Source organism: Perca flavescens, chromosome 7 (assembly GCF_004354835.1).
Source record: "Perca flavescens isolate YP-PL-M2 chromosome 7, PFLA_1.0, whole genome shotgun sequence".
NCBI lineage: Eukaryota > Metazoa > Chordata > Actinopteri > Perciformes > Percidae > Perca > Perca flavescens.
The window spans coordinates 32,424,448-32,450,381 of NC_041337.1; the positions used below are offsets into that span (position 1 = coordinate 32,424,448).

General features: G+C 42.0%; 2 protein-coding genes across 8 annotated transcripts; both read left to right on the forward strand.

The window, feature by feature from the left end:
• Nucleotides 1-5,572: 5,572 nt before the first annotated feature.
• On the forward strand, nt 5,573-15,173 carry pofut1 (protein O-fucosyltransferase 1). The gene is made up of 7 exons (XM_028582882.1): nt 5,573-5,770; nt 6,569-6,690; nt 9,501-9,683; nt 11,323-11,435; nt 11,777-11,969; nt 13,507-13,749; nt 14,128-15,173. Exons 1-7 carry the CDS (start codon nt 5,632-5,634, stop codon nt 14,320-14,322), a joined length of 1,188 nt encoding a protein of 395 aa, XP_028438683.1. The 5' UTR covers nt 5,573-5,631; the 3' UTR covers nt 14,323-15,173.
• Nucleotides 15,173-25,094, forward strand: kif3b (kinesin family member 3B). Of its 7 annotated transcripts, none has more exons than XM_028582878.1 (9): nt 15,173-15,214; nt 16,380-17,887; nt 18,129-18,230; nt 19,189-19,311; nt 19,942-20,060; nt 21,125-21,241; nt 22,836-22,941; nt 24,000-24,205; nt 24,417-25,094. In XM_028582878.1, exons 2-9 carry the CDS (start codon nt 16,484-16,486, stop codon nt 24,520-24,522), a joined length of 2,283 nt encoding a protein of 760 aa, XP_028438679.1. In that variant the 5' UTR covers nt 15,173-15,214; nt 16,380-16,483; the 3' UTR covers nt 24,523-25,094. The 7 variants fall into 7 exon arrangements, with proteins under 7 accessions (XP_028438679.1, XP_028438680.1, XP_028438675.1 ...); XM_028582879.1 differs by lacking the exon at nt 15,173-15,214 and adding an exon at nt 15,222-15,292; XM_028582874.1 differs by lacking the exon at nt 15,173-15,214 and adding an exon at nt 15,341-15,571.
• Nucleotides 25,095-25,934: the final 840 nt, after the last annotated feature.

Here is a 25,934-nt window from a genome sequence, read left to right on the forward strand (position 1 = left end):
TGTGTTACTTTTATATTACATTATTTATTTTCCTCGTCGCTTAGGCACCTATAGTGCGTAGTTTCTGTCGCCCCCATGAGAAATTCTAAGTAATGACAACAACACTGTCGGCGCGTCCACATGATACAAGCCTTCCGTGATCGCGCACCCCCTCCTCCACACAGTTGCTAGTAGCCAAGGAGGACACGGAGGATTAAAAAAACATGATGGACTCTTCGGAAGAGGTAATTATCTTCACTCGAGTTTCTGCGCGGGATAGTCACCGGAGGAAACAATCTTCGGAACGTAGCCATACTGAGAAATCCAGAGAGAGTTGTGTGGAGCTGATAGTCTTAATTAGCTTTGTAGCAACTCATTTGGCAACGGCTTGGATGTAACGGACGTTCATTAATATCAAAAAGTTACGCACTAAAGCTTTAAAGTCACCTTTTAGAATATTACTATTAGAATATTCCCTTACAGGGGAATCGTTGCTGAAAAGCTTAAAACAGGCATTTTTGTCAACAGAGTTTTGTTACTTTTCTGTTAGTTTCATGTCAGATTCAGTCGAAAAAACTAAACAGAATCTACAGAATGTATGCAGTTTTCTCAACACCTCAAATACATTTGAATAATTTAAAAGAGCCGGAAAGAGTGACCTTTATTTTGTCTTTCATAGGCCTATTTGGTGAAGAAACTGCAGCTTAAGTGGATTAACTATTACATATCGTGCTGAACCTGGGAAATTACACCACCCATGCTATAGTTCCAGCCTTCAGCTAAATTGAAAGCCAGGTTGTGGGTAACAACAGAAAGGTCAACAGGAGGCGGGCTGTTTGAGGTTGACTACCTTATTTCCCTCTTCCGAAAGGCCACAGGCAAGAATACAGGCCTGTTATTCTGCACCAGCGGCAAGTAAGAAAGAGGCAGAGGTTGAGACACAGAGAGCGAGAAAGGGGAAACGTGAGTGACATATACTCATCTGTCGATGGTATAATGACATGCAAACGTCACCTACTTCCTCTGCAGCTTCCTAGAGTAAAGTGTTACGTGTCTGAGGAACGTGTAGTCTCCAAAAAAAATTTAACTGTTAGAACACAGATTCAGAGTCAGCGATACATAAAAACAAAATGTACAATCTCATCCTGTATATTAACAAAACGTACCATATATATTGATTAAGTTGCAATGAAAGTCACAATGAAATGTGATTTTAGTTGTTGTATACAAGACAAGAATGTCATGTGATTTTATCTAGTGCACATGTATTTATGTTTGTATTTAATGTTATGCTCGTGTTAGGATGCCTATCATTGCTTTTCAGGGAGCCTGTTGTAACATCTAGCCAGGGATGAAAACTATAGCCTCTTGGCTGATTCTGGCGTACTTATAGAAATGTTTTTTAATATGCACTGTCCCTATCAAATAAATATTAAATTAAATAAATTTGATCATTTACCAGATCAGACTCCATGCATGCTTATATATATATATATATATATATATATATATATATATATATATATATATATATATATATATATATATGTTGTTTGTGTCTGTATTTATTGTTTATTTGTTATTATATGTTTAATATGTTTGTTTGTGTCTGTATGCACCTATCACTGTTCTATAACAGTTGTTTCCCTGCCACATTCAGACTGATGGCAAAAACAATATCAAACACAGAACAATTCACTGTGATAATAATGCAACAATCCTCACTACTTCACTCTACGGTGCAATATTTGCAATATTTACTCTCGTGGCAAACGCAATATCCCCCATAGTTGTCATAGACCCATTACCCTTAGTGTTTATACATATCTATTACTTCTACTCTATGTTTACAAGCTACTGGCTCACAGTAGTACTCATATTCCAGTTTCAGTATTCATAATTTATTACATTTTTTGCACTCTTTTGTATAGTATCTAAGTTTTTTTTTGTCTTATTTTATTTAATTTCATTTACCTTGTATAATATTTTTTTCTATTTTAGTCGGTGTGCTTTTCTTTGCCCTTAACTCTTTTTTACTTGACTCAAAGAGCTTGCACAATAATTCCTGTGTGCCTGGACTGTTTTGTGTATGCACAATTGGCACTTAGCACCTAGGGTCACTAGTGCGGCAATAAACTCCTTTCTGATTCTGATAACCGATAACAACGGGAAGAAATGGCGTAAAAGTAAGGTGTGCATCTTTGTGTTTCGTTACGTTGTTGGGATCCATGCCAGTTGTTCACCTGAAGGAAGTCTCTCTTCTCTCTGTCTCTCTTCTCTCTACACCCAGGCTGTGAGTTGTGGTTCTTTGCATTGTTATCATTGCTGTCATCTCTAACAATGAAAAACAGTGTGTGTTCAAGGCGATGGGGGGAGGAGCAGACACAGAGAACGACACAGGAAAAGAGGGAAAGAACAGCCAGCTGTCGAGCATCAGAGAAAAGAAAAAAACGAGAGTGATTGAACACAAAGAGAGAATACGTTGGACCGGGTTGGCTGAACTGGAGGATGTGGAGGGATTAAGTACCCTTCAAAGCAAAGGCCCAAGTAGAAAACATCTCAAACGGCTCATTGTGAAGAAATGGCACGCAAAACAAAAAGTTGGTTTTAAAACTCTTAAGCTCTTATTAAGAACATTGTTTGGTGTTTTTGGCCACATGTGTTATTTGTCATATTGTAATAGTATATTATCACTATTGAATTGCATACATTCAGTTGTCCTTGGAGTAATAATGAACAACAAATTGTATGCAGATTGTATCAGCTGTATCACTCAGCCTCTCAACAGGACACAATGATCTCTTTAATGTGACATGTTTAAGCAATTATCAGCTGATTCAGTCAAACAAGGCAGGCTGGCAGAGAGTCCACAGATTTAACAAAAGTTTTGAGACCGCACCCAGGCCACATGTTGCCATGCGGCACACTGGCTTTGGGCATGTTGAGCACACATGTGAACATCTGATGAAGAGCCTGTAAAGACAGAGCTCTGGGAAGGCTGTTTCTTTATCACTGGACATAGCACTGATTGGCTCCATCTGATTTCCAACCAGGGAAAACAGAGGCAAAGCAGGACGGTCTAAATGCAATTATTTTTCTGTTTTTTTCTGCAATGTGAACTTTGCGTGGCCGCTTTGTTTGCCAATCTGCAGGACTGATGAGAAGAGAATAAGCACACGATGAATCAGTTTTTGTGCTTCTTTTCTTCTCTTCCAAATATGCTGACACCCATCATTACTCATTTCTGAAGAGTTTAAAGGGAATGTTGTTGCTCTGACATCAGAGAATAGATGGATTTGTCGACCTAAAACAATATGAAAGACAACCCACTCCCGAAAACACGAAAAAAAAATAACCCTTCAGGGCCCAGGGGCTTAAAACATGCACGGAAAACAAGAAGTGTGTCTACTTATGCTTCATTGGGGCGTTAAAGAACACAACAGGAGCGTGAAAAGTAAAGACGTGATTTCTTGTGATTTTAAGTGTCTTTTATGTACAGTAGATGGAACCTTATAGGAGCTTATGGCTTTAACAATGTCTCATTCTCTTATAGATCTCTTGTAGACTGTTTAGATGTACAGTACGTGATTCCTAAAAAAAAAAAAAACATCCAGAAACACATGTGATGTTTTGAATATGCAAAACGTTTTGAACAATACAGGAGAATAATCATTTCCTTCACATAAATAAAGACATATGCACGTAAATTGTTGCATAAAAAATCCACCAGAATGCAGGAAACCCAGCACCCGTGGTTATTAGTTATTAGTGCCCACCCCCCAAACGTTGAAACATAAACTACGCCCTGGAACATCACATTCAACTGTTCGTTTCAACTGATGTTTAGGTGGCATTGGCAAAAAAATGTTAAGCTTTGAGCTGTCAAGTCCACTGAATGAGTAAAGTGCTCATATTATGCTTTTTGGCTTTTTCCATTTCCTTTATTGTGTTGTATATCTTTTTTGTGCAGGTTATAGTGAAAAAGTCCAAAAGTCCACCCCAAAGGGACTTACCATCTCCAACAGAAAACACTGTTCTCAAACTGCTCCAAACAGCTCTGTTGTAGTCCAGCCTTTACTTCAGAGACAAACGTGCGTCACTTTGTAACACACGTTATAATGCTGCTAGGGTGGCACGCCCTCATACTCTGCTTCTGACTGGCTAGTAGTCCTTACCTATTTACTGCGCATGTGCGACTCCCAACAAAGATTGAAACAGAAGTGTGATGCTTCACTCTGTAGCTAAAACAGATAGCTCAACACACAGGGTGAAAAGAGGAGCAGCTTCAATGTGCAGTACAACAAAAATATGGTGTTTTTTGAAAATTAAACCACGTAAACCTATTCTGATATAACCTCTAAATACAACTATGAACCTGAAAATGAGCATAATATGATCACTTTAATGTATATACAATGCTTTCAATGCCTTAATTACTGTAAATGCTTTCACATGTCTCAATTGTCAGGAATGCTAACGACTGGAAAGGTAAAGTGTCGGGATTTATTTCTGTCAGGTTGCAGAAAATAAATGAACACCTTATGTCAGGGAGGAAAAAAATGACTTGTGATCTCACATCCTCATTTTGCAAGAACTGTGTCAGGTTAACAATGGTTCACGTCTCAGTTTGGATTGAAACTTCACAAATTGTACAAGGTTGTCTTTAGTAATCGATAGTGTCTTTCACTGGTTTAAAGTGGGCATGACTCAGTAAGAAATAGTAGATGTCACACATTTCTTTATTTGTACAAATCAGAATTTAACAATATTTGAATCAAAATTAGATGACAGACGTGAGTCGCCGCCCACATCTCAGATTTCAGTGGTTCAGTGAATGAGATCAACAACAAGTTAATAACATGAAGTGAAAGAAAATGCCAATGCAGTCTGATTACCAGGCCGTGCTTACCACAGTTCCGTTTTTGAGAACGCCTAATAAATAATACCCAATAATTTTAACTTTCATTGTTGCATATTTGGTGACAAATATCTAAGACTTGAAACCAGGTTTTGAGAGACTTTAAAATACCGTTCTGTTTCAACTAGAGCTTATGCAAATGTAAAAAAAAAAAAAACTTGGCAATTCTGGTCATTCTGGAAATTATTCTTTTAATTACTCTGTTCTTTAGCTTTATTTTTGTCATTTTTAGTCTTGCAAAAATTGTATTTATTGTTCTTTGTTTTGTTTTAATGTTTTATGTTTGTCTTTGTTGTTTTTAATATTGCTATGCGAAGCACTTTGGGCTGCATGTGTGTATGACAAGTGCTATATGAATAAAGTTGAGTTGTAGTTGCGCTGTTTGTATGTTCTGAATGACAAACTCTGTAAAACCTGTGACATAAAGAGGGAGTGTAAAGCAGCAGATAGCTGAACAAACAGTGTGAATAAATAATAATAACACGAGCTGAGGTAATAATAACACATTTTTTGTGTTCAGGGTTGTTTTAACTAGCGCACTTTATATACAGCCTAGTTCGCCACACTCTCTATATAAAGGGCACTAGTTTTAACCATAGATGCAATGTCGCGCTACCACCTCCGGTTCACTAGGTGGCAGCAGACGTGTTTGATGCGCGTTTGAATTTCTCAATAAAGCCAAAGAAGAAGCCGACTTAAAAACCGGTGCATTCTGGGATATAAAATGAACCACAATGGCGGCTAAACAAAAAGCATGTTATGCTCTTACATTGACGTGTTGGTTTTTGTCACTTCTACTCCAAACTTGTTGGACTTTTGCCGAAGAACTGAAGTGGGATCAGAATGGCTACATTCTGTACTGCCCGTGCATGGGTAATTAATTCTTTGTAGCTGATACGTGGATGTTTTGCATTCCGTAGTTTGAGAAGAGCAAAGCTAGCGAGTCCAAAACTTTCACTCATTCCTAAGATGAGGGCGGTGTGTTATATCGGCTAAAGCACATATCGCCTAAATATGAACCCAAACCTATGTCAAACTCTGCTAGTTTTATGTTACTTAACCGCAAGAGAAGATGCACCAATGGCTAGTTAGCAGCTAACGGAGTGGAGCTTTTGACAACTGGAGGTGTAACGATAATGACTGCAGCGGTTGCTGTTCTGTTAGCAAATCACTCCGAAGATATATTCAAGTTCAAGTTACTTTATTGTCCCCCAATGGGGCAATTTGTTGTGCAGCTGATAGTATATTACAAACCACACACAATACAGAGATTGCCTACCTTGCAGGCATAGTTAAAAACCGGAAACAATCAATAAATAGTAGGTCAGTAAGTTATCTATGGTTCTTTATGGAATTAAGAAATAGAATGGCTACAGGTACAAAAGAGTGTTTATATCTGTTGGTTCTGAGTTTTGGGAGTTTAAAGCGTGATCCAGATGGCAACATCTGAAATTCAGCCTGTAAGGGATGAGTATTATCTGACAGGATAGATTCAACCCTTCTTAGCATCTGCTTCATATTCTATATTATATTAGAGATCATATAGCGCATGGTATTTGGAGGTAAACATCCCCTCCAGTCTCTTTTAAGTTTCCATTTTCTTGTCATGAGAAGCATTATTAAGTTTGCTGTTGAACATGAGATTATAAAGGGCCCAATGTTATTGTTCAGGTCGCTTTGGAAACCAGGCAGATCACTTCCTGGGATCTCTGGCCTTTGCAAAGATGTTGAACCGAACCCTGGCAGTCCCTCCCTGGATAGTGTACCGACACCACACACACCCTTACACCAATGTGAGTACAGCCAGTGAACTCTGAGCAACAGACACTGACAACCTGTCCCCGACTGCAACCACACAGATGTACGTGATTAATTCTTAGTACTTAATTAAATAATAAGGGAAATATCAGTGTTGCAGCAGCCAAGTCAAATAAATCAGAAAGAAGTGAGGTAGGTAAGAAACAAAATCAGAAGTAATATGAATTAGAATAACAAAGACTGAGAATAGAGACTAAAGGTAAAACCATAACATCAACTCTAATATGTATTGAATAAACACAGTCCAATGATAGTGTCCACTAATGTACTGTGCATGGGCATATATATATATATATATATATATATATATATATATATATATATACAGTGGGGGAAATAAGTTTTTGACCCCTTGCTGATTTTGCAGGTTTGCCCACTTACAAAGAATGCAAAAATCTACAATTTTAATCATATGTACATTCTAACAGTGAAAGACAGAATCCCAAAGAAAATTCCAGAAAATCACATCATATGAATTTATTAAAATTGATAACCATCTGATGAGGAAAAACAAGTATTTGACCCCCTGGACAAACAGCATGTTAATATTTTGTAGAAAAGCCATTATTGGCCAGCACAGATGTCAAACGGTTTTTGTAGTTGGTGACAAGGTTTGTGCACATTTCGGCAGGGATGTTGGCCCACCTCCCCTGCAGACAGCCTCCAAATCATTCAGGTTCCGAGGTTGTCGCCCTGCAACTCGAATTTTAAGCTCCCTCCAAAGATTTTCAATCGGATTCAGGTCTGAAGACTGGCTAGGCCACTCCAGAACCTTGATGTGCTTCTTCTTCAGCCACTCTTTTGTTGCTTTGGCGGTGTGCTTAGGGTCGTTGTCGTGCTGAAACACCCATCCCCGACCATCTTCAGCTCTCTCACTGAGGGAAGGAGATGTCGGTCCAGAATTCCACGATACATGGCCCGTCCCATCCTCCCCGCAATGATGGAGTTGTCCCGTCCCCTTGTTCTGAAAAGCACCCCAAAGCATGATGTTGGCACCACCATGCTTGACGGTGGGGATGGTGTTCTTTGGGTTGTACTCGGTGTTCTTTGCCCTCCAAACACGACGAGTTGAGTTGAGGCCAAAAGTTCTATTTTGGTCTCATCTGACCACATCACCTTCTTCCAGGCCTCTTCTGAGTCGTCCAGGTGGTGAATGGCGAACTTCATGCGGGCCTGTACATGTTTCTTCTTGAGCAGGGGGACCTTGCGTGCGCTGCAGGATTTCAATCCATGACGGCGTAGTGTGTTACCAACCGCTTTTTTGTAACTGTGGTCCCAGCTGCCTTCAGTTGATTCATCAGTTCCCCCTTGTGGTTTTGGGATGATTCCTCACCGTTCGCATGATCAGGGACACCCCACGAGGCAAGATCTTGTGTGGAGGCCCAGACCGAGGGAGGTTGGCGGTGGTGTGGTGCTTCTTCCATTTCCTGATAACTGCACCGACAGTTGATCTTTTCTCTCCAAGTTGCTTTCCGATTCTCTTGTAGCCCATCCCAGCCTTGTGCAGATCAACAATCTTGTCCCTGATGTCCGTAGAAAGCTCTTTGGTCTTACCCATGGTGGTGATGTTGGATGCTGGTTGTTTGGGTGTTGACAGGTGTCTTTTATACAGGTAACGAGGTGAGGCAGGTGTATTTGATGTAGATAATTGGTTCGGATTGGGGCTGTGTCTTAAAGAAAGACTAACTGGCTTGTAGGAGCCAGAATACTTCCTCATCAGATGGTTATCAATTTTAATAAATTCATATGATGTGATTTTCTGGAATTTTCTTTGGGATTCTGTCTTTCACTGTTAGAATGTACATATGATTAAAATTGTAGATTTTTGCATTCTTTGTAAGTGGGCAAACCTGCAAAATCAGCAAGGGGTCAAATACTTATTTCCCCCACTGTATATATATATATATATATATAAAGTTGATATAGTAAGATGCAGTATTATACACATTTACTGTTTATAATAAATCGTGCACCAGCAACTTGGTAAAAATCTTTGACATTAACGGGAATTACAATTCAAGCGTAAACCTTTTAAATGCAGCAACAGATTGGTCAAAACTCAAACAGGAATTGAATTCCAATATATAATGTTTATAGTATATAAATAAAGAATTGTATTGAATAGACCGCCCCATTGTACATATCGGCATGATATCTGTATCGGATCGGGGCAGCCTTACTGAAAAGTGCAAATGAAGAACAGACTGTTTTGGAAAGATTATGATAATAGATGTCATGAGTGAACGTAATAAAGGAGCATATGCGTCCAGGTGAACATGGGAGCCCTCTCTCCCAACATACAAGAGGCGCTTTCCATTCAGTGTTGTTTTGGGATTAGAGCTGCTCCTTTATTACATGGAGAAAATTGAATATCACAATATTTTTGCCCAAAAGTCGATGTCGATATAGCTGCTATATTGTAGGGATGACTATTGGTGCTTTCACAAAATATTTACATTTGTGATAAATAATCATCAGTAATGTGGATATAATGACTAAATGGGTAAAGGCAAATAATAAAACTGCTAGAACAGTCTGGTAAGTTCAGAAAAAGACATCACTTTACTGTAATATAGCCTTAAAAACGAGGAAAAGACAACACTTATTACAATATACAAAATATAAGACGATATCTAGCCACATATATCGATATATTATCAATATATTGCTCAGCCCTATTTGGGATATGTTGACAATAACAAAAAATTGAATCTTATCACCAGTCTTATCCTTTAAACCTGAAGTGGACCGTGCTGTTTTTTCCGTTCTTTTTGGTTCTATTCAGGTCCACGTTCCCTACAGTGAGTTATTCCAACTGGAGGCCTTGTCTGCCTACCACCGAGTGGTCAGTTTGGAGGACTTCATGGAGAAGCTGGCTCCCAAATACTGGCCTTCCAAACAAAGGACAGCCTACTGCTTCGAGACTGCTGCACAGCGGAGTGCAGACAAGAAGTCCTGCCCCATGAAGGTGCGAGTCCAGTGGAGTAGATTATTTAAGTGATTAGTGTCAGGTAGCTACAATGAAGTAGGATTATCTGATGATATTGGTTGCTGCTTTCAGATTGTCTACTTATGTATAAATTCTCTCTTCTACAAGATTTGAAATAGTAACAGGGTTTCTGCGGGTTCTTAAAAAGTCAACATTAATGTCTTTAATTCGCTGAAGTATTGTGTTGTAGGTCTTAAATGATTTCAAACCGGTTTTTCAACGCTGCCTCTAATGCTCATTGAAATGCTCCCGCGGCACTTTAGAATGTTTTTTTTTTTTTTTGTGTGATATAGGTCTTAAATTTCATTCATAATGGTCTCAAAAAGGTCTTAAAAAGTCTTAAATTTGACTTGGGGAAACCTGCAGAAACCCTGTATGGTTTGTTATTTTCAACGAAGCATAAGTGAGCTTTCTTTGAAAGCAGATAGAGACTCCAGGCCCTATCGCGCAAAGCCCGACGCAAGTGTCTTTGCTAGTTTAAGACCGACGCAGTAGTCAATTCCCTGTCCAGCGCCCCCGTCGTTTAAATAACAAATGCATCTGTGCGCCCATGGGCGTGCTGGTCTTCCAGGGAGGTGTGTTCAGGTGCATTCAGGTGTATTGCTATCTTGAGGCAGCGGGAAGTGATCACGCCATTGACCAACAAAAACGGGTCCAAAGTCATTGTTATTTTAACAGCACATTAGTAAAATGCGCCTAGGCTCGCGCACAGCGCGTGCACACTATGCTTGTTACACACACAGGGACGCGCAGCAGCACACAAACATGCAAAAGAATACAAATAAAAATATTACGACGCAAATCTGCCATCATAATAGCAATGCGACAACTTACAAAGGCGCCTGGCTTTTAAAGGGAATGGGAGATGACACTCTGGTTTATTGGATGTTACACAGGGTTCATACGTTTTGAAAAAAACTGTAAAAGTTATGGAATTTAAAAATGCAAATTCCAGGCCTGGAAAGGTTTTGGAAACCTAAAAAGACCCAGAAAGTTTTGGAAAAGTCATGGAATTGTTGTTTTAACACAGCATAATAATATGTGATTAATAAATGTATTTCACGTCGTCCTAACCTCAATGTTCTATTCAGGGAGCGATATTACGAATCCCACTATGAACCGCATAAATTGTCATTCGTTTTATTGTTAAACCTCTGAGGGTAAACTTTAACACAGATTTTTATTCTTATTGTATAATGTCGACTGACATTTTCAGGAATACATAGTCATGGAAATTTGCCAAAAAGTCATGGAAAGGTATTGGTTAAAATGTGTATGAACCCTTGTTACACCCAAAACACACCTGTGATTAATTAAGAGTACAACCCTTTTGAACCATGCGCCCAGCGCACAGACCCTTTTTTCCGCCCTCAAACTATCAAAAATGAATTTGGACACGCCCTAAACGCACCTGCGCCAGGCGCTTCACGCCGTGCACTTAGATCGTTAAAATAGGGCCCTCAGCCTCTTCGTCAATAAATGATGGTGATTGCAATTGAAACAGGTGAGGGTGAAATGCTGCCCTCTGGTGGCCCATAGACCTACATTCATAACTATGACACAACTGTTACAGTTTAATGGCTCTGATATGGACAGATGGTTCTGATTTATTTTTTAGGATGGGAACCCATTTGGTCCGTTCTGGGACTACGTCGGTGTGGAGTTTGACAAGTCTGTCTTGTTTGGTGGTATTTCTTTTAGTTCCTACCACCAACCTCAGTGGATGAAGAAGTGAGTACATGTTCAGTAGCCCCACTCTAATGTAGACACATTTAGGATTATTAGAGATGAGACAAAACATAAAGAAAACCACATCTTCATAAGCAACATTGCTAGCCTTAACATTATAATTGACTGATACCCCCTTTCCACCAGCGCAAACCTAGTTCTAGTTCTGAAGTTGGTTCAACTGACCAACCTTCTAAGAACATTAACGTCGCTGTATATGTCTCTGCTTTCCATTCCCGCTTCCAAATTTTTTTTTTGTACTTTTTTGAAAATCTTTGATGCATTTTCTTAAGTTTTTGTGGTTAACAGGTAGCTTCTCCTCATGCTTCCCCTGTTTTGAAAAGGTTTCCTCCCTCTGAGCACCCTGTGCTGGCACTGCCGGGGGCTCCGGCCCAGTTCCCAGTGATAGAGGAGCACGTGGGCCTGCAGCGCTACGTGTTGTGGTCAGACAAGATGGTAAAGGAGGGAGAGGAGCACATTGCTACCCTGCTGACCAGGCCGTACGTTGCCATTCACTTGAGGATTGGCAGTGACTGGGTGAGACATTCTTCACAACTTAAGAGCTTGGGTTTTTCACATTTACTTGTATACTCGCATACAGGCAATCGCGCATCTGTTCACACACAGATATCTCAGACATCACATTTCTGTTTTCGCCAAGGAACAAAATCAGCACAATCACTCTGGCCTAGTCCACGCGTACACAGGGTATTTTTTTTTTTTTTTTTTTTTAAGATTATTTTTTGGGCAATTTTAGGCCTTTATTGATAGGACAGCTGACGAAATTAAAGGGGGGAGAGAGAGGGAATGACATGCAGCAAAGGGCCGCAGGTCGGAGCTGAACCCGGGCCCGCTGCGTTGAGGAGTAAACCTCTATATATGGGCGCCCGCTCTACCAACTGAGCTATCCGGGTGCCCACACAATGAGATTTTTGACAAATAATCATCAGTAATGTGGATATAATGACAGGCCTGAGGTGGGATTTAAACACCGACCAGAATAAAGGAAGAAAACTCCAGCAGTGAATAGACAGGTTTACAGTCAATGAAAATGACTGCATAACCATATCAGCACCGCGACATCTGTACACCAGCCTTTGTTTATGTAGAAGCAGTAGTTGCGTGATCCACTCGGATGAGTTGGGAGCCCGGCAGATGTAGTTTACTATGCAGGATGTGCTCACCAAGCCAGGTTTTGGTGAAGTACAGGTCAGCGGATCTGGAAAAATGACAAAGGAGCGCAGTTTGAAATGCCCGGCTCGCTTGCCCCATCGTGGTCTGCGGCAAATCCCATAGAGAGCTGCTGCTCCTGTAACTAAAAGCTCCGTAGAACTTTGTGTTAAAGTTCCTCCCTGGTAAATGTATTTGGAGAGCGGACTGATCTCATGAAGTGGCGTATGTTTGACACGGCAATTCGTATGCCATTATTGGCGTGTTATCAAGACGCAAACTCGCTTTTTAGTGTGTTTATCACTGCCGTTTGGCCTCCATTGACTTACATTACCTTGCGATTGCGTGTGAATATACGCCGTAGCGAGTAGCATGAAAGTGCAAAAATCCGCGTAGGGAGATTGGTCGGGGGGGTGGATGGGTCAAACACAGGACTTTCACCCAGGAGACCGGGGATTGTGTCCCGCGTGTCACGTTTCCTTTCATGTCCCGCATGCCACGTCTCCTAAAGTCAACCGTCGCATTCTGCTTTTACTAAACCCAGCCGGTTCTTCTTTTCCTAAACCCAACCTGCGTGTCACATTTTCTAAACCCAACCGTAGCTTTCTTCTCGCGATAACACGCCAAGTGGCTAGTCTGTTTACATCCGCTGTATACAGCGTAGACATACACTCGGATAGCTCAAAATGCGTACAGATAACACGCCACTTGGCTTAAGAAAGTGGGCATGTATGTTTACGCGAAGTCATGATGTCATGCTGTGGAGAGAGAAAGCTGAAAACTGAACAAAGAAAAAATCAGAAAAAAGTGCTAGAGAGCACAACACTGAGGCTGCCAGCCACCGTCTTTATTCCTATTCATCATCTAGTCCCATCTAAATCTTTTTGTTAATCCACCCTTACAGCAAAATGCCTGCAAAATGCTGAAGACTGGCGATGCAGGGCCTCACTTCATGGCCTCCCCTCAGTGTGTCGGCTACAACCGCCAGACAGCCTTGCCTCTCACCATGACCATGTGCCTTCCTGACCTGGCAGAGATCGGCAGGGCTGTCAAGCTGTGGGTGAAGAAGACCTTTGCCCGCTCTGTCTACATCGCCACTGACTCAGAATCCCACAGTACGGAAATTGAAAAGCTCCTCAAGGGCAAGGTGGGTTTGTAAAGCCTCTGTGATGCCTTCACAAGTACTGTATGTCATGACTCACTTGGTCTTTACATTCTGCACCTTTTTGTGTCTGTCACGTGGGACCTTAAATGTAACCCCAACTGACTCGCTACATTTTGACTGGCTTGCCTGTAGCACAATTTGGTTTTGGCACAATTAGCTAATTCTTCACAGATGCACTTTAACCCATATAAGCTGAAGTCAGAAGTAGCCAGAACTCTTCCTGTAAACGATATGTAATTTGTTTGAAGTGGAAATTTTACTAGCCAGGAAAGTGTTTTTCACACTTATACTCTCACTTGGTTGCAATATAGTATTTCCCCACCTGGTTGTTTATTTGTGTATTTCATTCCGGCTTTTCAGGTGAAAGTGGTGAGTCTCCAGCCAGACTCGGCCCAAATGGACCTGTACATCTTAGGCCGAGCTGACCACTTTATCGGCAACTGTGTCTCCTCCTTTTCCGCCTTTGTGAAGAGAGAGCGGGACGTCCATGGCCTTTCATCCTCCTTTTTTGGCATGGACAAGCCTGGGAAATTAAATCACAAAGAAGAACTCTGAGCACAAGAGTCACGCGGTCGTGTCCTGGATGTCGATGCTGGAGGACGGTCATGAAGAGGCGAGGGAGCATGTGGAAGGCAGTGAATATTTATATATGACGTGATGGTTTGTAAAGGCAGGTTCTTTTAGAATGGGTTTTAATCTGTGAGAAAGGAGGAAGGGCTTTTAAAATATGATGATGCAGCAGCTACTACTACCAAGAAACACTATTTTTGTATGTTTGTCTGCTCAAGATTTGGCTTCTAGCCGCTTGTGCTTACTATACTGAAGCCAGTATTCCTTTCTATCAGGGAAACATTTCCTTAACTCCTGCCATAGTCTGTAGCTGCTACCATGTTTTACAATCCAGACATGTAAGCAGGACCCCTGGTGACCTTAGTGAACCCTGGGAAAGGCTGCAGTGCCAGTGATCATGTTCTCTCTCTCTCTTTCTCTGTCCACCTTTCCATCCCTCCATGTCTTTTCCAGCTTGCTCTTTCCTTTCCTCTCTGCCCTCCATTCCAAGGATAGCACAGTAACTGATCCTCCTGTACATACTAATTATAGGGAGGAAAAAAGAGACAGTCTTTCCACCTCTCAATTTACCATGACCAAAAAATGTTGTAATGTGTGCAACCCTGTAGTGAATGTTGTGGGGACAGTATTGTTATTCAGTGAATGTGAACTAAGGTTTCAGGGATGTTTTTGGGAGACAAAAGAGTTGATTTGCACTGGTTGAATTGATTAAATGCAAGTGGGGGTGTGTGGCAAGCTAATTGTGTCCCTCTGTGTGAAAGCAATGTTTTTGAAGACTAATGTTTTCTATAATGTTTTTCACCAATAAAGTGATGCACACTAATGTTTTAAAACCAGCAGCCTCAGTGTGTTTCCCTCCCTGACTGGAAGCTTAGCTGTGAGTACAGTTGAATCAGCTGATATACTAAGCTATGTTGGTCAAGCTTGTTGAGAGTTGGTTGCCAGATATGCTAGGGTATGTTGCATTTGTATTCTTAAATCATAATGCATGTATTTGGCTTGCCACTTAGTTATTCATAGTTAAAGTTTTTTGCGACTATATACTTAATAGTTAAAACGTTACATATTCTCGCTCAAAATTACACCATTTATATTGGGTGAATGTTTTCGCCACGTCCCTTTTTGGGGGATAGTGCTTGAATCTGGCAACTTCGTAACCGGGACCGTGTGGGGATGAGCAAAGGCTAATGGCTGAGTGGGAGTTCTGGATTAGCTAGCTAACGTTGGCCAACTGGTAAATCTTTAACGATATGTATTTGTTCCCGGTGGGAAACTGTGTTTTTATTGCATGGGGTGAATGTATGTTATGTTTTTATTTCTGTACGGCGATATGTTTCATTGATATCTGCCGTTGCTGCTAGCGTTAGACAGGTAATGCTAACGTTACCAGACTTGTAGCTTAGGTTACCAGTGTGTTTGTCGTTGCTAGGCCGGTCTTGAGTTCTCGTTATGGGCTGCATTTTACATAAGCTAACGTTGGTTAGCTGATTAATCAACTAGCTAAGCAGCTATAAAACCACAGTCTATCAACATGCTATGGCTGGCAGAGTGCTCACAACGGCTGTCCCTTGATAACCTGGAATTCCAACGTTGACCATCGTAGTTAACCTAGCTAGAACTTTATAGTTGCCGGTTACCTAACGTAACGTTAGCTAGCTAAGTTAATGTTAGCTAAATAGGTGTAGTGGCACTGGTAGCTAACAGAAAAGTAAGTTACTGTGTAACGTTACATTCTGCTCTTCATCTTTGGCAAGTAACATAATTAAGAGGTTATTCATTTGGACCAATTATACCGTTCGGGGCGTGTTGTGTTTTGTGACATCTGGAAAAATCTTATTTCGCTAACGTAGCTAACTAGCTAACTAACTAACGTTAGTGTTTCCACGTACAAGAAGTTGTCATGTCCACGGAACATAGAACTGCAGTACAGGTGTCAGTGTCAGGTTAGCTAGCTAACGTTATATCATTGCCAAAGACTGTCATTAGGTTGTCATTAGGTCATCAAGGTTGGTACTGATCATTGAATGTGTCTTCTCCAACAGTTTCGGATGTGGGCACTTGTATTGGTTAACTGTTCCTGAAGCTGCACTTGGAAGACAGAGCCTACAAAGTGCCAAGCCGTGTGGGTTGGCGTTCCCTCTGCAACATGTCCAAGAGCAAGAGCTCGGAGTCGGTCAAGGTGGTGGTCCGTTGTCGCCCTATGAATGAAAAAGAGCGGGCAGCCAAGTTTGAAAGGGTGGTCTCTGTTGATGTCAAATTGGGCCAAATTATTGTCAGGAACCCCAGGGAGGCTTCAGCCAGCGAACTTCCCAAAATCTTTACTTATGATTCAGTCTACGACTCGAACTCCAAACAAATAGATTTGTATGATGAAACCTTCAGGCCCCTGGTGGATTCAGTTCTACTTGGGTTCAACGGGACCATTTTTGCCTATGGGCAGACCGGTACAGGGAAGACATACACGATGGAGGGGGTGAGAAACGATCCAGAGAGGAGAGGGGTGATCCCTAACTCCTTTGAGCATGTCTTCACTCACATTTCACGGTCACAGAATCAACAGTACCTGGTGAGAGCATCATATCTAGAAATTTACCAAGAGGAGATCAAAGACTTGCTCTCCAAAGACCAGTCGCGTCGTCTGGAGCTCAGGGAGAGGCCTGACACGGGTGTGTACGTTAAAGACCTTTCGTCATTCGTCACCAAGAGTGTGCGGGAGATCGAACACGTCATGAATGTGGGGAACCAGAATCGTTCAGTGGGCGCCACAAACATGAATGAACACAGCTCCCGTTCTCACGCCATCTTTGTCATCACCGTCGAGTGCAGTGAGTTGGGTGTCGACGGGGAGAACCATATCAGAGTCGGCAAACTGAACCTGGTGGATTTAGCCGGCAGTGAAAGGCAGACCAAGACCGGCGCTCAGGGGGAGAGGCTTAAAGAAGCCACAAAGATCAATCTGTCGCTTTCGGCTCTGGGGAACGTCATATCAGCTCTGGTGGACGGCAGGAGCAGCCACATCCCCTACCGAGATTCAAAACTCACCCGTCTGCTGCAGGATTCTCTGGGGGGCAACGCCCGCACTGTCATGGTCGCCAACATTGGCCCGGCATCCTACAACGTGGAGGAGACCTTGACAACGCTGCGCTATTCCAACAGGGCGAAGAACATCAAGAACAAACCACGTATCAACGAGGACCCCAAGGATGCCCTGCTCAGGGAGTTTCAGGAGGAGATTGCGCGGCTGAAGGAACAGCTGCAAAAGCGCTCGGGAAAGAAGAAAAGGAGGAGGCAGAGGAGGAGGGCCGGGGAAGGGAGCGACGGTGAGGATCTGGAGGAAGGAGAGACGGAGGACGACGATGAAGAGGGGGACGACAAAGGGGATTACTGGCGGGAGCAGCAGGAGAAGCTGGAGAGGGAGAGAAAGGCCATCATGGAGGATCATAGTCTGGTGGCTGAGGAGAAAGCTCGGCTGCTTAAAGAAAAAGAGAAGAAAATGGAAGATTTGAAGAGGGAGAAGGACGCCGGAGAGATGCTTGCAGCCAAAGTGAAAGTAAGCACATTTTGCCACACTTGGTGTGTTCCTGTACATCCAGTATATATCCGGTTGATTTGATTTCAGATGTTGTTTCATTGGATTCAACAAATGCACTCACAAGTCAGTAGATCTTTTCATAAGTCAATAGATCACATTTTTTATTGTATTGTATTCGACTCAGTTGCAAATGTTTTTCTCCACAATGCGACTTGAAGTGGTTTCATCATCTTTCTTTTTTTTCCCCTTCTCAATCCAGGCGATGGAGAGTAAGCTCCTAGTAGGGGGGAAGAACATTGTGGACCACACCAATGAGCAACAGAAAATGCTGGAGCTGAAGAGGCAGGAAATCGCTGAACAGGTATACCAAACATCTGAAAAATGTACTTTACTCTCAATTAGAGGTCACAAATATGTGATCAGTGGTTACAGGATAGTAGTTTTTAAATAGGGGTGTAATCGTACACACAAGTCACAGTTTGGATCCTACCCCGATTCCCATGAACTTTTTTTTTTTAGATTATTTTTGGGGCATTTTTAGGCCTTTATTGACAGGACAGCTGAAGACATGAAAGGGGAGAGAGAGGGGGAATGACATGCAGCAAAGGGCCGCAGGTCGGAGTCAAACCCGGGCCCACTACGTCGAGGAGTAAACCTCTATATATGGGTGACCGCTCTACCAACTGAGCTATCCGCGGGCCCAATTCCCATGAATTTTAAACTATCCACTTGCTCCAGGATTCAAAATGAACACCATCCACCAGCCAAATGCTGGAAAAATATGCAAGTGGCTGGCAGATTTGCTTCACTCACCAGCCACAAAAAAGCAATGGTACTCTATTGAGTGGCTGGTAAAATTTGAACATTTACTGGCCATTTGGCTGGTGGATGAAAAAGATTTTGAACCATGGACGTGAGTGTGTGTCTTTGCCTCCTTGGTTTTGCTGACGTTGAGTAGGTTGTTCTATGTGCCCCACCCTTCAAGATTGTTGATATCACATCCGTTTCCTCCAGTTGTGGATTTCTCCAACTGGAATAAGCTTGTAACCAGTACACCTGGGTCCTGTTCTTCAAACAGGGTTAAACCATTCTAGACTAACATGCTGTTATCAAGCTCAAATAAATAATCCTTTTATTTCTCATCCTTTTTATTCTCAGTAATTACAACAACACTGTCGGCGCGTCCACATGATACAAGCCTTCCGTGACCGTCATGTTTTCTATCTTAACTGTGTACCACATGACAACCTTCCTTTGAATTACAGCTTTAAATTAAAACCGAGGTTTAAATCTGAGACTGTGCGCTTCTGTGTTTCCAGAAACGGCGAGAGCGAGAGATGCAGCAGCAGATGGAGAGTCGTGACGAGGAGACTCTGGAGCTGAAGGAGACCTACAGTTCTCTGCAGCAGGAGGTTGACATCAAAACCAAGAAGCTGAAAAAGGTAGCAGCCGCAACTTCAGGCAGTCTATCTAATGGCTGACTCTCCTGTCCTCCATCCACACTGGCACAAGACGCTGATTTCTGCATGCGCTTGCAGTCCTGTTTTTAATTTAGAGTTTTTAATTTTGAAAGCCTGATGTTCAGTACTTGTGAGGTTTTCTGAGGTTATCTGCTGATGAAATGCCTTGCAAGTAAGTAGGTCAGATAATATTTCAAATTAGGCATGGGCCAGTATAAGATTGTGACGGTATGATAACCTTCAGCAAAAATACCATAGTTTGACAGTATTGTGGTATCTCAATTACAGCTTTAACATTTATAATTATTGAATGTATACATACACTATACAAATACAATGTTTTTTATTAACACACACTGTCCTCCTATCACAGAAACGGTATAATGGAAAATTTTAGTGGTTTTCAAACTGTGACTTTTTCAAACCCTGTTATACCTTGAAACCGGTAACCAGCTCATGCCTATTTCAAGTCATTGTCTTTGTGAATTAGAATAGTCCATCATTCCTCATGACAGTCAGGCAGGTGTCTAAGCCAAATTCTAAGGCTCAATTTTCAGAAAGTCATTTCCATTATGGTAACTCTGGTTTCCTCTCTCCTCCTCTGTCCTCTAGCTGTTTGCCAAGCTGCAGGCAGTGAAGGCAGAAATCCATGACATCCAGGAGGCACACATCAACGAGCGCCAGGAGCTGGAACAGACCCAGAACGAGCTCACCAGGGACCTCAAACTCAAGTATGGAGCCTGCATATCATACTGTTGGCCTGGCAGAAAGACATTAATCAATATTATATCTATTATGAACACCATCTGCTCTGCCAGAGAAGGGAACATAAACTGTAACGATGTCCAACCGTCATCTGATTTCATGCTGTCAGACTTAAACACTGTCATAATTAAGATCTTTGCCGATTCTTTTTGCAAAGGGATTGGCAATGAAAATGATCTATGTGCTCTTCACTTACAGATTTTCCATGCGAACATAATGCTTAATAAAGCAGATGAAGGAGAAAATGGTTTTCAAGTTGTAATGTTGCGATTTAATGGTGCGTTCACACCAAACGCAAAGCAAACCTTTTTAAACGGTGTGATTAGAGTCCATGCAAAAGCGACTAAACCTGTGTGGGCTACACACAAAGAAAGAAATATGCATTCTTTTTGTCAGATTTATAAAGCCACACGTACACCTAGTTCTGTTTTATATATCTTAATCATTGTGGATCTGGACGCACAAGCATGAGCTTAATTTCCACTCCCACAGTTAGCCGTAGAAATGCTCTTAAAGGCCATTTGCATATTGCAGAACGCTGGGAAAACTGCAAGAAGACTGCGAAGTTAAAATGTATTATTAAAGTCATTATTTTATTTGATGGCCTTGCTGCCATCGGCATTTGGCCTTGCCCCTATAATAATGAAGTTCCAGGCCAGGCTGTTGGTATCGACACTGGCGTGTCTTGGGCATGTATCGTGAATAAACAAAAACGTTCATGTTAACGATCTTAATATGATCCCGCAGTCAAACTGCAAGGCAAAAAAGCCGCTTTTCTTTGTGTGAACACAGCATTACTTTCTAGTCAGACCTTAGTTCTATTCAGCCTATTACCTATTAAATATATTTAAGTGTTAATAAATGTGAAACAGTTTTCATGCTTAAATGTAATAAATAACACACATTTTGTGTATATATGTTCAGTCTCATCTTTCTGCCTGCCTGCCTGCCTGCATGTCCTGCCTGTTTGTCTACCTGTCTGTCTCTCTGTTACTGCCTCTGTCTAATTTCTTGTTTGTTGGTCTTTCAGGCATCTGATCATCGAGAACTTCATTCCCTTAGAGGAGAAGAACAAAATAGTCCACAGGGCTTACTTTGATGACGAGGATGAATACTGGAAAACGAAGCCCATCACACGTATAGAGGAGTAAGATACAGAATAATCCCAATAATCATCATACTTTTTTGTACATTCTTCATCTGGTTAGAGGTGCTCCAACTTGAGCATATGTGTTGCATAAAAGCTTTTAAAAAGAGAATGAACAGCTTGTATTATCAATTAAATATGACTGTGTTTATATCAATTGTTTACAGGTGGAATGTAGTATGATTTGTAGCAGTATTGTCAAAGATGTTAAGTTTTAAGCGTGATATATGGTTCTGCGGAGGCTCCACACAGAGCTTTTGCCGTAGCCTACGTAAGTGGCCTGAAGTTTATACTTGTGCGTTGATGTGCGCGTCGGTCTCTTAAAGAGAATAGCAGGGCCGGTGTGTGTGTGGTAGAGCGAGTGACGGTGATTAGCTTTGGAGCGAGTAGCCACTCTAGAGTCATAGTGGGAGAAACAAAGTGTCTCCCCTGTGCTTTCTGACCACGGTGGGAAATCTGTAGCAGGAAAAGTTAACCCTCTGCTTGTTTTCATGTTGTTTATGGAGAAGGAGAACCAGGAAATAAGTCGGGGGAGGAATGCTACGCTATCGAGCCACGACGTGTAGTTCCATTTTTCGAAAAATGCACATCAGGCTACGGCATAGGGTCGGTATCTCCACGTACCTACGCATGTAGCCACGGCGTAGATTTAACTTAGAACCATAAATCACACATAATAGAGGAGGGCCAACAGGGGAGTCAAACCTGCACCATTTGTTCATTGCTTCATCCGTTTAAAAAGGTCACCATTGGACAGGGAAGGAGGTGGGCAAAGTTGTGTGTAGGTATCGATAGGGGGACACTGCACATTACATACACATTTTTGTAGAGATGCCCCGATGTTTGCCTATTATTGACCCAGATATTGATCTTATTACTTGGCTTAACATAAAATCCTAAGAATGAATCGTTGATTAAAGCCTGATAAAGGAGAACAGCTTAGGAAATGAGGACTCATGAGCTATAAGTCGTAATGTGGAAACAACGTGGATTTATTGCTCAGAGCGTCCAAACACGTTGATGGCTGTTTCCAGTATTTGCCCGGCCCCGACAAGAGCAAAGGAAACGGAGCAAGTGAGCCATGAAATACGATCAGGAAATCATTTATCTGATTATTCCGACACCACATGAATGCAGTACAAATGCCCTATCTCGCAATGTTGATTAAAGTAAAGAAAAATAATTTGTGTATCTGCCCAGTGATTCGGATCCACTCCAACATGTAAAAGTGTTCTTCCTTGGTCCATGCTTCACCCAAGTTTCCTAAAAACAAAAAAACGGGCAAATAGTTTTTCTATAATCCTGCTGTCAGACAAACAAACCTTGAATTTTCTTGTTATTTTGTCTGGGTGGGCTGTGTTTTGTTGCAGCGGTTACATTTCCAAACCCCAAGAAGGAATGTGATTTGAGTATAAAGGTCAAGTTTATATAAAGCGATATTTACATATTTAAGTAGCATTTGTAGAATACTCAGTACAGTGTTATTTCCTCTAGAATGACAGAACAGTTGATTGCTCCATTGTGTGACACATTAATATCTAGTTTTCCAGACAATCCTGTATACACTGTCTCATTCCCTGCGTGTCTGCTTCAGTGACCATCAGATGATGACCAGGCCTTTGTCAGCGGTTGGCTACAGGAGGCCTCTGAGTCAGCATGCTCGAATGGCCATGATGATGAGGCCTGAAATGAGATACAAAGTAAGCTGCACATCCTCCACTCCTTTTTTTGCATTGATGAATGTCTTCACACAAAAACCTCCAGATGAAAAGTCTGTGCACATAATACACCACAGACACAGTGGTCTTGCATTTCCTCATCCTGTTTCACTGATTACACCAGATGGGTTGAGAAACCAAACACTGCAATGCAGCATCAACAGTGTAGGTAGAAGTGAATCAAACACAACCATTCAGTAAATGGATATTAAGGATTTTTAAAATGAACAGGAATCCAGAATGTACTGTAGGTATTTTAAAAATTTTCCTAAATGTGCCAATATGAATGCAATTCTTAAATGCAATATATGGATTTTGTATATGCTCTTCTTCAGCCTTTTGACACTTTATTAGTGTTCATTTTGGCACCTATTTTTAATTTAGTCTTAGTCTTGTGCCAAATGTCCTTGTTAGTTTTAGTCATATTTAGTCATTCACATATCTTTTTTTTGTTAGTCAAGTTTTCGTCGACTAAAAGTCTCGTCATTTTAGTCTGCCAAGTGTAGTGTTAACTAGCGTCCTGTGCAGCGATGTTTCGGTTGCCTCTAACGTCCGTTTAGGAGCATCCGAGAGAAGCGGAGGCATTTAAGTGGCACCAAAATCCACGTTGCTATTCGGTCCGGTAGATAACGGTTGTTAAGGCACCGGTCGGTGCCGTATTAGCACCGGGTCTCGGTACCCAACCCTAGTAACAGCTGAATATTCTATCTCATGATGGAAAAGTAGAGACGATTGTAGTCGAAAATGAAGAGAGATTTTATCTTGGTTTTTATTTTATGCAAAACATTTTAGTCTCGTCTTTTTTTCGTCAACAATAATGAATGTTAATTTAGTCTTAGTCAGCGTTTTTGGACATTGTCGCAGTCTCGTCATCGTCTCGTCTTAGTCATGGAAAAAAAGGTCGTTGACGAACATATTCAGTCTCGTCTCGTCTGACGAAATTAACAGTAGACAGTATATGCTCATCTTCATTGCCAGCACATAAAAATGTGCCTCGATTGACTTGTTTGTCTCAGACGAGTGTGCTCTGTTCCTCCCAGGCTGAAAACATCATGATGCTGGACATGGATCTGCCCGCTCGGACCACTAAAGAGTATCAGGAGCCGGTTATCGCCCCAAAGGTGGCGGCGGCTCTGGAGGACGCTCTTAGGGATGAGGATGAGATCCAGGTAGATGCCTCAGGCTTTCACAGCAGCTTGGGATCAACCCCGCCCGCCAGCGCCAGCCTCAAGAAACCAAAGTCTGGGTAAGGCAAACTGTCACCTTCAGCTGTCAAGGCCACGAGTAAAATCCATTTCCAAGTGGCATATACTGTGGTTAGGCTGGTGCTGGCTTTATGTGCATTTGGTTGAGAAGCAAAGACGTGTACGTAAAACCTCAACATGTGCAGTCTCCTAACCTTTTTCTGTTATTCCCACTAACTGTTGAACCCTCGGTGTTTGCTCTCTGTCACTCAGTCGACCAAGAACAGGCAAGAAGTCGAGCACCCCGACCTCTCCATTCAGCCCCTCAAGTCCAGGTTCCACGCTTTACCCACAATCCCGCGGCCTGGTGCCCAAGTGACAGCTTCTACGACTAATCCCTCCGGCAACCTCTCTTTTGCACCTTTCCACTTTGGGACTCAACTTTAAGAGAAAGGGTTTTATGTCGTTTTATGTCAAGATGACAGAATATCGGATTAAGACTAATGCTGCTGTAACCACACCACTTATAACTGCTGTCATAAGCTTTTTGATTTTGGAGATTTGAAACCCTTCCTCCTGAGTCAGTACGACACTAGGACAGCAGCCACGCATGAAGCCTAATATCACTACGCTGTTATCTTTCCCTACATTCGGCTTAATGCCACCGATGTCTTATATATTATACAGTATGTCACAATGTTCTTAATGTATAGAAAGAAATGATGGACTGCAGTATCCCCAATGCACTTCTTCTTCCTATCTTCCCAGATCTGTGTTGGGTGTAGTCCTCTCTTACTGCAAGTGTGGACCTCAGTGGGAGGGGTGGTGGGGTTGATGTGAAGACACATGGAATGGCAGCTTTGCAGTTACGTCTGCCTGTCACTAACGGGCTGTGTGTGTGTGTGTGTGTGTGTGTGTGTGTGTGTGTGTGTGTGTGTGTGTGTGTGTGTGTGTGTGTGTGTGTGTGTGTGTGTGTGTGTGTGTGTGTGTGTGTGTGTGTGTGTGTGTGTGTGTGTGTGTGTGTGTGTGTGTGTGTGTGTGTGTGTGTGTGTGTGTGTGTGTGTGTGTGTGTGTGTGTGTTTGTCAGTGTTTTTGTATGTCTGGCCACATATCTATGTGTGTCTTTACGTCAAACATTTCAGTTTATGTCAAACAGCGCAGTTCATTTCCATTGTTGGAGCTCTGATAATGTTAGCATGGAGCTTTAAGTCTTGCGTATGTGTTTGTGTTGTGTCTCAAAGGAATACTTCAAAATTTTGGGAAATTAGCTTATTTGATATTTTTTTTGCTAGTAAGACGAGAACATAAATACAACTTGTGTGGTTTTGCCTTATATGAAGCTAGAGGTAATTAGCTTAAGACACCAGGAAGTCAATGTGGCCAGCCAAAAAAACCACGTCTGTTTCCCATTTCTGTTTATTAGATGAAACAAATGAGATACAGTGTGTTAATTGGTAGGTGGATGGACAGAGCTGACTGCCAGCCCTCTGCTTCCAGTCTTCATGCTAAGCTCGTCACAAATAAGTGTAGTTCCTAAAATGCCGAACTATTCCTTTTAGACTGAAATGCACAAGCCAGAAATTGAAGCACACTACAGACGTGTCGTGTCATAAGTTGCTGTAATCGGTAGATGCTGTTCTTCCGGGGGCACACGAGATGGAGGTGGGGAACGACGGGAGAGAGCTCAACACATTTCCACACCCACTATGGACACATTCTAGGTTGCAGGACATTGCAGTTGGCCACCAGACATCCTAGCAGACCAATGCCAAGCATTACCTGGGTCACTTC